The 13,182-nt window shown below is 39.5% G+C and overlaps 1 protein-coding gene across 6 annotated transcripts in view; it reads right to left on the bottom strand.

Moving 5' to 3' along the window:
• Positions 1-13,182, bottom strand: part of USP48 (ubiquitin specific peptidase 48) — a 91,675-nt gene that overhangs the window by 56,402 nt on the left and 22,091 nt on the right. For all 6 annotated transcript variants that reach the window (XM_047082881.1, XM_047082879.1, XM_047082880.1 and 3 more), the window contains exons 2-6: positions 7,483-7,603; positions 6,371-6,527; positions 2,364-2,491; positions 1,622-1,746; positions 1,012-1,120 (exon numbers count right to left, since the gene is read on the bottom strand). In XM_047082881.1, the coding sequence (XP_046938837.1) occupies positions 1,012-1,120; positions 1,622-1,746; positions 2,364-2,491; positions 6,371-6,527; positions 7,483-7,603 (640 nt within the window). The remainder of the gene's footprint in view (positions 1-1,011; positions 1,121-1,621; positions 1,747-2,363; positions 2,492-6,370; positions 6,528-7,482; positions 7,604-13,182) is intronic.

The following is a 13,182-nucleotide window of genomic DNA, read 5'->3' as shown; positions in this document are numbered from 1 at the left end:
TAGTTGACACACTATATATTATACTTAATCCTTATTTTATTGTCCTTCTCTGGTCCCAAAGCCACTACATTAGAAGGCAAAACTCTGTTGTCTCTTTTGCTCACTATGGTTATCCCCAACTGCTGAAAACTGTGTGAAAGCAGTAATCGCTCGATCAATATTTAGCTGAATGAATTCAATAAATGAGTGTTTGAAGCAGGCTAACGGTTGTGCTAAAAAGGAGGAAAGGCACAAAAATGTTTTAAGATGTGAAGCTATATGATTAGCTCATCTACTATGTTAAGCGCTTGTTCCCACTTGGTAACAAAGGATTCCTCTTAGCAGCTTTTTCAACTCTGAGCAAAAGAGAACCACTTCCATTTTCCCACATAAATCAAAACATACAGAAAGGAGAGATACGCAGTGGAGGGATTTAAGAATGACCACAGTGATTTTAAAAAGAAAACTGTATTCCACACATTGTAGGTTCTCATTAAATGAAAGGACAAACTAACCTGGTAGTAACAGAGCTTAGATTCACTTAAAACACTCTACCACTCTGAAACATACAAGTTTTTACACATAACTTTACATGTAAAATAACCTGAAAATATCCAAAAATTATTTTAATACACCATCTGCTTTGACACCTTAAAATTTACAAAGTTTTAGGGCAACTGAGTGGCTCGGTTGGTTAAGCATCCGACTTGGGCTCAGGTCACGATCTTGCGGTTTGTGGGTTCAAGCCCTGCCTCGTGTTCCATCTGTACAGAGCGCCTGCTTACGATTCTCTCTCTCCCTCTCCAACACCCCCCACCCCGCCCCCCCACCCTGTGCCTCTCCCCCGCTCAGGCTCTCATATCTCTGAGGATAGATAAAAAAATTGAAATAAAAATTCATAAAGTTTCTTATAGATTATGACATAAACAGACACCTCATATGTGGAAAAGTCTGAAGTAATGAATTTAGCCATTAAATTTTTAAAAATTCAGAACAATATTTAACTGTTAATGAGCAGAAACAACTATATACCTTCAAAAATTCCGAGATACAATCTGTTAACTGTTTATGGCCTTGGATATTTAACTCCAGTTCATAAAACTTTGATAAAAGCTTAGACTCTCTGCCACACTGGTTGCAACTATAATAAAACAGAGTGAAAGTTAAGATCAGAGTTGGAAAACAATAAAGTTCCATTGTATTACATTCTAGAACCATGGAGAGAAGCATTTACCACCTTATTACCTTGGTTCTCTTTCACAGAAATTATTTACACTGTATGTTAAAAATAAAAACAGAAAGTGATTGGTGAAGCATGTATTTTATGCTTAGGAAAAATTTTCAGAGGCATTTTGCATTTACTCTTAAGAGTGGCTCCAATCTTACTCTTTCAACTCACACCACAGCCACAATGTCCGTGGCAAGAGCTCGACCACACGTAGGTCTCAACACCTGAATGAGTCCAACTGCATTTACCAAGTCAGTTGCTTTCATGTTCCCCCTGGAAATCTATTACTAGAAATATTTCAGGTCCCGCGATAACCCATGAAGGCTATAACTTGGAACTTAACTGAAAATCACATCACATACGAGCAACTGTCTTAGAATAAAATGTACCCTGGGAAAGATGAAACACACTTACACAGTTACATAAGCATATTCTCCACAGAATTGCTGCTGGACAATGTTCCGCACATCTGGATTCTTTTGTTTAGACAAAGTATCTTCCAAAAGAGACATAAATAGCTTTGAAAATTCTTGGGCATCCTACAACACAAGTTTGGGTTAATTTAAAAAATAAAAACAAAGAAAAAAGAAAAAGAAACAGAAAATGAAAACGAAAGAAAAATCATTATCTTGATTTTCAATTTCTGATACAAACAGCAACAAGTGAAATGTTCCAGAAACTACCTCTATTTTTGAAGTTAGCATTTTCAACTAAGGACTAGAGCTATGTTGAATCAATTTGTACCCATGCATGAATTTTCAGAAATGAGATCAAGGAAAATGTGTAATATGCAGGACAGCTAATAAATGCTGAAATTCCAAATAGGAAAAAAAAAAAAAAACTTAATTTCTAAAAAGGATTTCACTTCATTTCCCCCTACAAACATTCTAAAGAACACCTGGGTTACCTTTTCATATTAAAAAAAAATGTTAAGGTTCTTTGTTATTTTCTGGGAGGGGGATTGGGGAACTTGTTAGGAAGCAGTCTTTTTCTTCCCACCTTCCATCTTACTCAATGGTTGAGAATTTTGGATTAATATATATTTATTATAAAAGAAAATTTATTTTTGCCATTCTTCTAAAAAAACCAACATAAATAAAAAATAAAAAGATATCATATTGTTTCACTTAATAAAAAAACATTTAAAGGTCCTTACCTGCTGTTGTCCTGTGTCCAAGCCCAAGGCTTTAACAAATCCCGATGGATCGATGTATCGCCTGTTACTGTTTTGCAACAAGGCAAACAAGTACTGGAGATGCTCACAAATTGTCTGAGGTTCATAATCTATTAAAAAAACATGTCTGTCTTTTAAAAACTACTCCTTTCCTTTTTTAAAATATGTACTTCTTCACATGAGAATGTGATCAAACACCCTTATATCCGAAGTATATTAGTGTTTTATTACAGTTTTACAACTTTAACAGAAACAATTGTTCTGGAAGTAATGAGGTAGCCACAGCTATCCATATACAGCCCCCAAAGGCAAGGATTCTATGTGCATTATGACAACAGCATTCATGACTATAGTTTTCCAAACTGTCAAATCACACTGAAACGTTCATTCCAGTAATAAAAACCATGGACTATATTCACCATTCGCATAAGATGGCCAAACACTTTACTGTAATCTCATTAATGTTTATTTACCATAGGTGAAGCAAGTGACAAGATTCAAACTTGAATGAATGACATAGTATTTAAAAATCTTACAATTTTAGAGTTGCTAGGTTTTGTCAAAGATGTTTTTTAATTTTGTTTGAAAGAAAGAGGGGGGTGGGGAGGAGCAGAGAGAGACACACACACAGAATCCAAAGCAGGGTCGAGGCTCCAGGCTCTGAGCTGTTGGTACAGAGCCAGACATGGGGCTTGAACCCACGGAACTGTGAGATCACAAACTGAGAAGAAGCCGGATGCTGAGTAGAAGTCGGACTGACACTCAAGCACCCCTAAAGTTGCCAGTTTTAATGAATCTGGGGAAGGTATGTAAATAGGACACAAGAGCCCCGAAAGACGTGAGTATGATCTTGGGTGCCAGTCGCCACCCTTCTTTGCCTCCTCTGTGATAACACAGATGAGCCTGGCAAACAACTCTCCTTCACCAGCCTGCACAAGGTCTTGTCAGCAGAAGGTACTGGAGGGTTCAGTTGCCCCTGGCCCACCTGTGGCTCAGTTGGTTAAGCATCCAACCAGCCTCCTGCAGCCAAACCAGCACCAAATGGCTTCCAACAGCTTCCCCCAGTGTCTCCTCTGGTGTGTCGCAGGGGGCTGCCTCTAGTGAGGGACTTCCTCTTGAACAACCCCTTGGGCACCCTCTCAGGTGACGTAGCAGGGGTTTCTGAGGCCCAGGACCTCCCTGTGGTCAGTTTCAAGCAGGGGTTCCCACTGAAGCAGCAGCTCAGCACCTTCTCAGGCACCTAGTGAGCGTGTGCAGGGAGTTGTCCAGAGGTCCAGATTTCGGGCCTGAGCAGTGGGGGGTGAGACCCTCCCTAGGTGTTCTCTTTTGCCCTGGGAGTAGTGGCTGCTCTGTGTATCTGCTATTCTTATATTTTTTAAGTCCTCTTTAATTCTTACCAACCAATTCCCCCATTAGTCTAATTTCCTGTTACTAATTCCCTATTCTTGGGGTGCATTTCATAACATACAGAATTGTCAAATCACTACACTGCACACCTGAAACTAAAATGTCAACTATTAAAAAATCCCTTCCAAAAAACCCTTCCAATAAAATGTTTTGAAAATTAAAAAATTAAGTCTATCTTGTATAATAATAATAATTCAGGGTGCCCGGCTGGCTCAGTCAGTAGACTGTGCAACTCTTGATCTTGGGGTTCAAGCCCCACGTTGGGTGCAGAGATTACATAAAATAAAAATCATAAAAATTATATATATAACAATAATTCCTTATTCTTTCCCTATTCAAATTATTGTGTACTTTCTTTTATTTTGAACTCTGAATAATTTATCTCTTTACTACTACTTGTGACTCTCAGGAAGTCAATGTTTCATTTGTAAAACAAAGATAAAAATCTCACTTCCTGGGGTGCCTGGGGTGCAAATGCTTTGAAGGCTGTTAAAAGTTAAGTGTGTGTATACTCCAACTCTCCTATTTTATAGGTTAGGTACTCCATCTGTATAACTCCATAAATAACTCATACTCTGCTGGCTTTCTTATCTGTAAAATGAGGGAATGGCTGAGTTGGTAGCAGAACCCAGATCCCATCATTTCCAAAGTAAAGCCTTTGCACTCCACTGCACTGTATCAGCTAGGACAGTACCACAAATGTACACTCTTATCAGAAAACAAGGTCAGGGAAGACTTTGGTGAAATAAAAATTCCTGTGCTTAGAAATTTAAAAAAAAAAAAATTTTTTTTTTGAAGATACACATTGAAGCCACATTAAAGGCCATGACACATCATTTTATAAAACAGAAATTTAGTTTTCATTTGTTATTTAACTGACCTCTCACTGGTAAATTTATATTTCGGCAAACTAATACTATCAAAAAGGATCCATTTAACATTACTCATCCTTTGCATACATTCCTATTTTTTTTTAATTTATTTATTTTGAGAGAGAAGAAAGAGCGCACACACACAACACGGGGGAGGGGGGGGGGCAGAAAAATAGGGAGAGAGAGAGAATCCTAAGCAGGGTCTGTGTGCTGTCAGAACAGAGCAGAGGCAGGACTCGATCTAATGAACCATAAGATCATGACCTGAGCAAAAATCAAGAGTTGGACGCTTAACCGACTAAGCCACCCAGATGTCCCATACATTATTAAACACTCAATATCCTGGGGTGCATGGTGGCTCAGTTGGTTAAGCATCTGACTTCGGCTCAGGTCACGATCTCATGGTTTGTTGGTTTGAGCCCTGCATCAGGCTCTGGGCTGACAGCTCCGAGTCTGGAGCTTGCTTCAGATTTTCTGTCTCCCTCTCTCTCTCTGCCCCTCCCCCAACTCATGATATCTCTCTCTCTCTCTCTCTCTCTCTCTCCCTCTCTCCCTCTCTCTCTCAAAAATAAACTTAAAAAAATAAAAAATAAAACACCCAGTATACTACTAATCTAGATTTAAATATTCAGAACTATGAAAATAAAGCTTTGGAGAAATAATCCGAAGAGTTTTAAGCACTATGTTTTGGGGCAGGGGGTTGTTTTAAGTAGGCTCCATGCCCAACATGGTTGAACTCGTGAAGGACCCCAAGATCAAGAGCCTCATGGTCTATGGACTGGGCCAGCCAGGCACCCCTTAAGCACTGTGTTTTGAAGCACAAATTACAATTAACAAAGATCGAGACTCTAAAGTGTTACTGTTATCTGACGGGGCTGTCAGAAGTGGTGGGGCTTATAAATCCTATTTTTTCTCTCTCAGAGCCAAAGACATGAGCCATGTGCCCAACCAAGAGCATCCAAAACACAGCACAGGATGTAGATGGGAGCAAAAGTCAAAGTTCCCAACTTGGAGCTCCCAGACCTATGTGATTTCCTTCCATCCCCCAGCTTTGAGAAAGAGAAAAATCTGGTTTGTTCCATGAAAAGTTCCCTCTCAAAGAGAATAATCTCTAATAGAAAGTCATATCAATCAAGAATAATAATCGACACGCTATTCATGAAATAAAATAATTCCAGTAGAAACAGTTTGAAACTGATCCTGTGTAAAACACAAACAAAACTGATTCTAAATTTCCAATGTGAGTAGTTGCTAATGGTAAGTCATTTTGCCAAGGTTAGTGAATTTAACGGTAATCTTAGGGGTATCATCTAAGTCAGCCTATCTGGGAATCAGGACAAAAGACTGTGGTCACAATGAAATATTAAATCTCTCAAACTAAAGAGAGTAATCTTGTCTGCTTTACTGATTTCCATCAATCACTAAAAATTAATGAACTACAATCACAGTGTATTACCTAGAGCAATTATTGATGTAAGCTATATAATAACAATCACATGTATTTCCTTCACTTGGATATGAACAATTTCAGCGCACCATTAACAAATTTACAGGAAAAGTGAAAACTATTTTGAATCCTGACAATGTTTATGGACACACCACCATGCCCGGCACATACGGAGCACTAAGAAGTTAGTTCCCTGCATTTGGAAGGTTTTCTGGCTGGCAATATGCTGCGAAGTGAGCCCTCCCCACATGCGCCCCACTAACCTTTCTCCTCTTGGATACTATCTCCCATCACGTAGTCGCTACAGGTACTTGGACATAAGTATAGTGCCTGCCGAAGCTCCAAGTTGAGAAACCACACTTGAAGAAACGTGTTGACGTAACAAGTAGCTCCAAGGTTAGTGAGGCCCACAAATGAGTTCTACAAAAATGCAAAAGTTATAATCATAGAGTCAATTTCCCTTCACACGCAAAAAAATTATAAGAGGAACTATTTAATTTCAGATTAAAAATTTGCTAAAACTACCCAGGTCAACATGGTATAACCACCATAAGGCTCTCTTGGCCAGGGCGAGGACATAATTTCATGGAAGACACATCTGGGGTGGCTACTGGAGTGGAAAAGACTTAGGACAGCTCATCTCCAGTCTTCTGGTCTTCTTTGGCCCCTTCAATCTAAAATTAAAGTGGTGGGCTCAAGGACAGGTCTGTTCTGAACATGTGTACATAGGCTGTTCATCTGCTCTATTCCTAAACTGTCAACATTTAGGAGTAAAACGTTTAGGAAGTTAAACTTCCAGAAATCCTATAGATCTGGGAGAAGTGGAACAAGGAGAGTTGATTACAACTTCTTCTAAGACTGAGAATTCCTGAACTTATGAAGATTCATTCTTAACAAAGTATCCATACAGCTGACTATTTTGTGAACGCCGGGCTTTAGGGTTTAGAAAACATTAATGGGTATTTTTAAAAAAGTAAAACTATCTGCTACACGTGTAATATCTAACACAATGAACCCAAGAAAAGCGAGGTAGAATCATTATGTGAGTTTGTTCCCTGGATTTACCACTTCCTTTAAAGAGGCTTAAAAATGAGTTTGAAATGAAATATACAATATTAAAGCAAACACAGAATCAGCATTTAAACTAAAACTATCATTTAAGACTTGCTGGATTACATGGCCACCTGTTTTAAAGTATTACTACCAATAAGAACTGTTGCAATTCAAGCAGTTATAGGGTTTTAAGTTCCATTACATCTTAAAGCTGCACAGGCTCCCACAAAGTCCGTTATAGTTTCTGATCATAGATGCAAAACAAAACAACAAAAACCCAGAGGGATACCACATAGCAATAACTTAAAAAATGATGGCTTACCTTTTTTCTCCTCTCACAGTTGGGATCATCAATGTTATGGAAACTGTTTTCATCTATTTCTCCTAACCAAATATGCTCACCAATCCCAACCAAGCAATTCGGATTTCCTTTGCAGTTTCGTCTAACAGAAAAAATAGTAATAATAAATATATTATTTTTAATTAAGAAATGTCACAGCTCCATATTACACATGCAGATTAAAACTATAATGCTATACAGTATTTTATCATATCTCTCCTCTATAAAAATTAGGAAAACTTAGAAGGTATAAACCCCACACTCAATTTGTAAGGCTGAAACAGAACTCCTTTACTGCTGAGAAATACAAACTGGTAGTAGGACTTTGAGGGAGAGGAATTTTGCAATCTGACAAAACTATACATATAAGCTACCTTTTGACCTAGTAATTCATTTCTAAGAATTCACCCTGAAGATACAGCCCCAACAGTGCAAGAAAACCCAGCACAAACACCACCTCAGGTATTCATTATAGCACTGTTTGTGAAATACTGGGAACCCAAATGGCCAAACGTAGGGGATACTGTACATCTGCACAATGGAGTACTATTCAACTGTAAAATGAAAAACACATAACAAACCTCTGTGAACGGATGTGGAGTAATTTCCAGGATATATTAGCGAGTAAAGAAAGCAGTGTGCAAAACAGTACCTATATAATTCACTTTCTTGTGTAAGAAAGATAGGGAAATAAGAAAATATACATGTATCTATTTGAACAAAAAAATACAAAAAGGATAAACCAGAGACTAATAAAAGTGGTTAGCTACTGAATATGAGTGGGTTTAGGGTAAACAAAAATGGCGGGGTATGTGACACTTTTCTGAACATACTGTTCTATAATACACTGCTGAACTGGGGGGCTGTGTGTGGGTTACACACAGAAATCAGTAAGCATGGGGAGAACCCTAAATCTCACATAAACACATTCCAACTAAATAACACCCACAATGAAGGGAAGGGGGAACTAACCCAAGTAACTTGAATAAGGTTATTCATTAGCAAGCTCATTTAGTGGTGTCTTCAGGCTAAAAAGGAACAAATACCAAATCTTAATGACTTCCTTTTCACAGAGACGTTAACAATTCTAAAACTACTTTCCGTATATTCTCTATTTGAATAAATAAGTAAATATACCGGGGATAAAGGAAACCAAGTTTTGGGAAGTTACAAGTAAGAAAAGGGAGGAAGAATAAAATGAACCCTGCAGTACTGAATCGGGAATAATAAGTGTAAACTTGAGGAAGATTAAGGTTGCCAGATAAACTACAGAACAGTAGTTATTTGAATTTCAGATAAATGACATGTTTAAATTAAAAAACATTTGTTGTCTTATCTGAAATGTAATTGGGCAGGCCAACTACATGGCCTTTTGTCAGCTGAGGGTGTAGAAGCAATAATATGAGACTCCTAGCAACCAGGTCTTGATTTCTAAGTCTTCCCCACGACTCCTTGGAGAAATGACTGATTCCAAGTCTGGACAGAGAGTACAAGAGGAACGTGGAACATCTTGCTGTGAGCCAGAAGTAGGGATGTACTAAAAGAATGATGGAGGAGAGGGGTGCCCTGGTTGAGGTCATAATCTCATGGTTCATGAGATTGAGCCCCACGTCTGAGCTCTGCGCTGACAGCACAGAGCCTGCTTAGGATTCTCTCTCCCTCTTTCTCTGCCCCTCTCCCCTGGTCTACACATGTGTGCATGCAGTCTCTCTCAAAATAAATAAACTTAAAAAAAAAAAGTAGAGTCTATCCTTGTCCTCACTGCCCGCCCCCCCCCCCCCCCGCGGGCAATCTTGTACTCTTCAACCTGGTCCAAAGTTGGGTCCTTGCTGCAGCCTGAAAATTAGATGAAATAGGGTTGAACTTTGAAAAAACTTTCAAAACAGATGTGAGAAGTTGAAAACAACTTGCATTATTTGGCCCTAGAGTGTTGGTATTGTTTTTTTTTTGTTTGTACACATCTTCTTAAATTAATTGCTGGCTAGGTATTACTGACAAAGCGTTCAATCAGCTAGAACACCATCACCATAGATGAGCTGAAGCAGTGATGAAGCACCAGCCCCAGGCAGAACCTATGGCTCATGGGCCCCTAGGGCCACACCTGCAGCTAAGAACTCAAAAAGCCAATGGCAGCGCTTTGCAGTAATAAAAGCAGTTAAGCTAACAGATTATAAAGATTTCCAAATAGGGGCTACGCATTTCTCCATGAACCCAGTCTTGTGGGGGCTTTTCTGGGTTTGTTTGTTGTCTTGTTTGGAGAAGTGGAGAATCTACTTAAAAAGCATAAATGGTAAAACCATTTCTAATTACAAGCGATTACTCCCAAGCCACCCTAAGCAGCACAACAGAATACCAGTATCAGAGGCTAGAATGCCTACAGATGAAATCTCTCCATTCAGTCTCCAATGCCCTGGAAGTTCATTTTATCCACGGGAAGAGTAGGCCATGGGTGTCACGTAGCATTTATCATCACATGTGTACCAATTTTCTTATAGCAGAAAAATATTTTTGCATACCTGTTTCTATCAAAGTGTAAAAAGAGATCAAGAAGGCTGAGTGTCTCAAGATAGGAGACAGGCACACATGTTTTCCAGGAAAGACTGGTTTACTACTGTGTAAACACCCTAGCCAGTTTGACCCATTTATATTACTTACTTGGCCCTAGAAAGCAGGATTTGCTAAAGCTGGCTTAGAAATCAAGTAACCTTTTCAAGGTCACAAGTAGCCCTGATTTAATCAGGGTGATGCCACTCACCTTCTCTGAATATAAACTTCTACAAACCTTATAACTAACTTCAGAAATCCTTCCTTCTGTCTCCAGGGTGATCAGAGAACAAAATCACAAAAACCCAGCATGAGAAAACAGTCAACCTGGTTCTTTCCTACTCTCCCATCTCATTTACTTCTACATCAGCTGGCTTAAGAATAGGTTTGTGGGGGCACCTGGCTGGCTCAGTTGGTACAGCATGAGACTCCTGACCTCAGGGTCATGAGTTCGTGCCCCAGGTTGGGTCTAGAGATTAAAGAGATTACTTTTGTTTGTATGGCTGATATCTATTACTGTATAACTGCATGTGCCAAGTTTCTTCATCTACCGCTGCCCTATAAGGCCTTTTTTTCTGAGAACAAACTGTTCCTTGGGTCTTGTAGTTCTAGTGAAAGGACCTCAATGATCACCATTTTGACCTTGAACTTTCTAAGTGATTAAATTCTTCTTTCCAGCTTATCTCTGAACTCAGACAAAAGGTCCCCTGACGTGAGCCATTCCCCCACCCACCCCAAGCAATAAGAACGGCCCAGAGCCAGCAAGACCCCATCCAGGACAATGACCTTCACTGCTTCCCTGCATGTACCCACCAGCCTTTGCCTCACATTTTCCTTACATAAACCTGGAAGTATTTTTGGCACTTGGGAGACAGTCTTGGGAGATGCCAGTCCAGGGTGTCAACAGAAATAAATTCCTTTCTTGTTTTACCACCACTCGCGTCTCTGCCTTTGGAGTTTGTCAGTGAGCTGGCAAACCTGGTCCGTGTGGGACCCCGGGAGCCAGAGGCTCAGGCACTCCGGCTACACTAGCAAGAGCTGCTGAGATGCAGCTCCAATCCATCACTGAAACACAAAAATCCCACAAGATGTTTCAAATGGAAAAGTGAGGAACAGGGGGAGAAACATTCGTCCCTCTGAGGTAGGAAGAGACTTCTGGATGGCACGGGACCTGGAAAGCTTGGCTGCCTAGGAAGGAACCAACATGCTGATTTGTCTGAGAAGCAGAAACAGGTGGTTCATGAAAAGGCTCCCTGCCTTATCTGTGATTCGTCCAAATTTCCCTGAATTAACAGACAGAAGCCCTCGCTAGTCATTTTCCTTCTGGCTAGCTAGTTTCAAGGCTCTTTCACCTGTGTCTAGGAGTGCTAACAAATATGAACTAACTAAATAAAGCTATTCCTGTTATTACCATTCTAAAAGCCACTTCAGTCTCTGATAGACCTAATTCTTAAAAACGGGTTGCCTCTCTTTCTCTAAACTTTCTTATAAAGCTAGTTAACAAACACAGGAGAAGATACTCAAATCCAGAGAAATGCAAACTTAAAACAGCCATGAAAGATGTCTTCTCTTACCCAATTAGCAAAAATTTCCCAATGATGAACCAGTATCAAGCGCAAGCCGCTATGCAACGGGAGCTCAAACACAACTCTTTTGGGAAAACTTGAGAAAATGTCTCAAATATTAAATGACACCAACATCTTGTTTCAAGAATTCTACCCCTGTGCACAGGTCCACAGAATATGCAACAACACTGTGACAACGAAACATAACGATGAATCCCAATAGCTACTTTCTCCAGAACCGTGTGACAGAAAGACACCAAGTGGCTGAAGTGGTAGATGGGGGATAGGTTCCAAAACGTTTGGTTTGACTCGCTAAGCAGCTGTGACATGACTTGCTGTGATTTTAAGCCAGCAGAACACCTCGGCAGCAATCCTAATGGAGGATCAAGTCCTAAACCAGTTTAGTGGCAACAGGAACGCAGGAAAGCTGAATTCAAGTTTATCAATGCGAGGGAATCAACAGGACTTGGGGACCACGTAGACAGCGAGGGTAAGAAGGGAACAGAGATGTCTGCACAGTGCCCAAAACTGTGAAGAAGGAAATCAATTTTCCGCAGATCAAAACCTGCTCGGCTGCAGAGTGGAAAAACAATAGGCTACATATGTCTAGTTCCTTCGATACTGGCCACAGGTAAGAGATGAAGTTTCAGCTGTTCCGACAGATCTCCAAGGATCTGCCTTTTAAGAGTATCTTCCAACACAAAGAACAAAAATTTATAGCCAATGATTTCATAGTTGCTATATACTTGGAAGAAAATTCACTGCTTGAATGGAAAACGGGGTGGAGCTCTCAGTCCCTGTGAATGGTCATTAAAAGGATTACTGCTTTGTTTTTCTCATCATCTTTGCTTCTTAGCTCTTAGGACATCATGTCACAGACGGCCCAGGCATAAGTCAATGAAGGAAGGACAGCATGCCAACTTTCCTGCTCCTGGTGAAAATCTGACTACACTGAAGCTTTGCCTAATGCAGCCTTTTTCTGAAAAGCAACTTGACTATATGTATTTATATATATGTGTGTTTATATATATGTATATATATACATATATGTATATGTGTATATGTATGTATATGTATATATATGTATATGTGTGTATATATACATATATATGTACATGTATGTATATGTGTATACATATGTGTGTTTATATATATACATATATATATATAAAATTATAAAGACTTACTGGTACTTTGACTCAGAACCACCAGATCGTATCCTAAGCACAGATGTCAACAAATACTTTCAAAGATTATCATCACTACTTAGCAACAAGCTACCTGCCCAACCACAGGAAAATCAGAGTTGCTTATACCAGAAAACTGTTTAGAAACAAGCTACTGGCCCAACCACAGGGACGATGTTGAACTGTGGTAGTGACATGGAGTATTATGCAGCCATTAAAACTCTTTTCAAGCAATACTTTAATGACATGTGACCACGCTCAAACAGAATTCTCAATAAACAGGATACAAAGTTATCCATTATGACTCTAATTTTTCTCTGTATTTATTTACTTTCGAGAAAGAGAGAGAGAAAGAGTGAGCAGGGGAGGGGCAGAGAGAGAGAGGG

This window comes from Lynx rufus, unplaced genomic scaffold, assembly GCF_022079265.1.
Source record: "Lynx rufus isolate CCGP_SWC_20201006 ecotype Redwood Valley unplaced genomic scaffold, mLynRuf1.p SCAF_2, whole genome shotgun sequence".
Lineage (NCBI taxonomy): Eukaryota > Metazoa > Chordata > Mammalia > Carnivora > Felidae > Lynx > Lynx rufus.
This window is presented reverse-complemented; position numbering and strand designations above follow the sequence as displayed.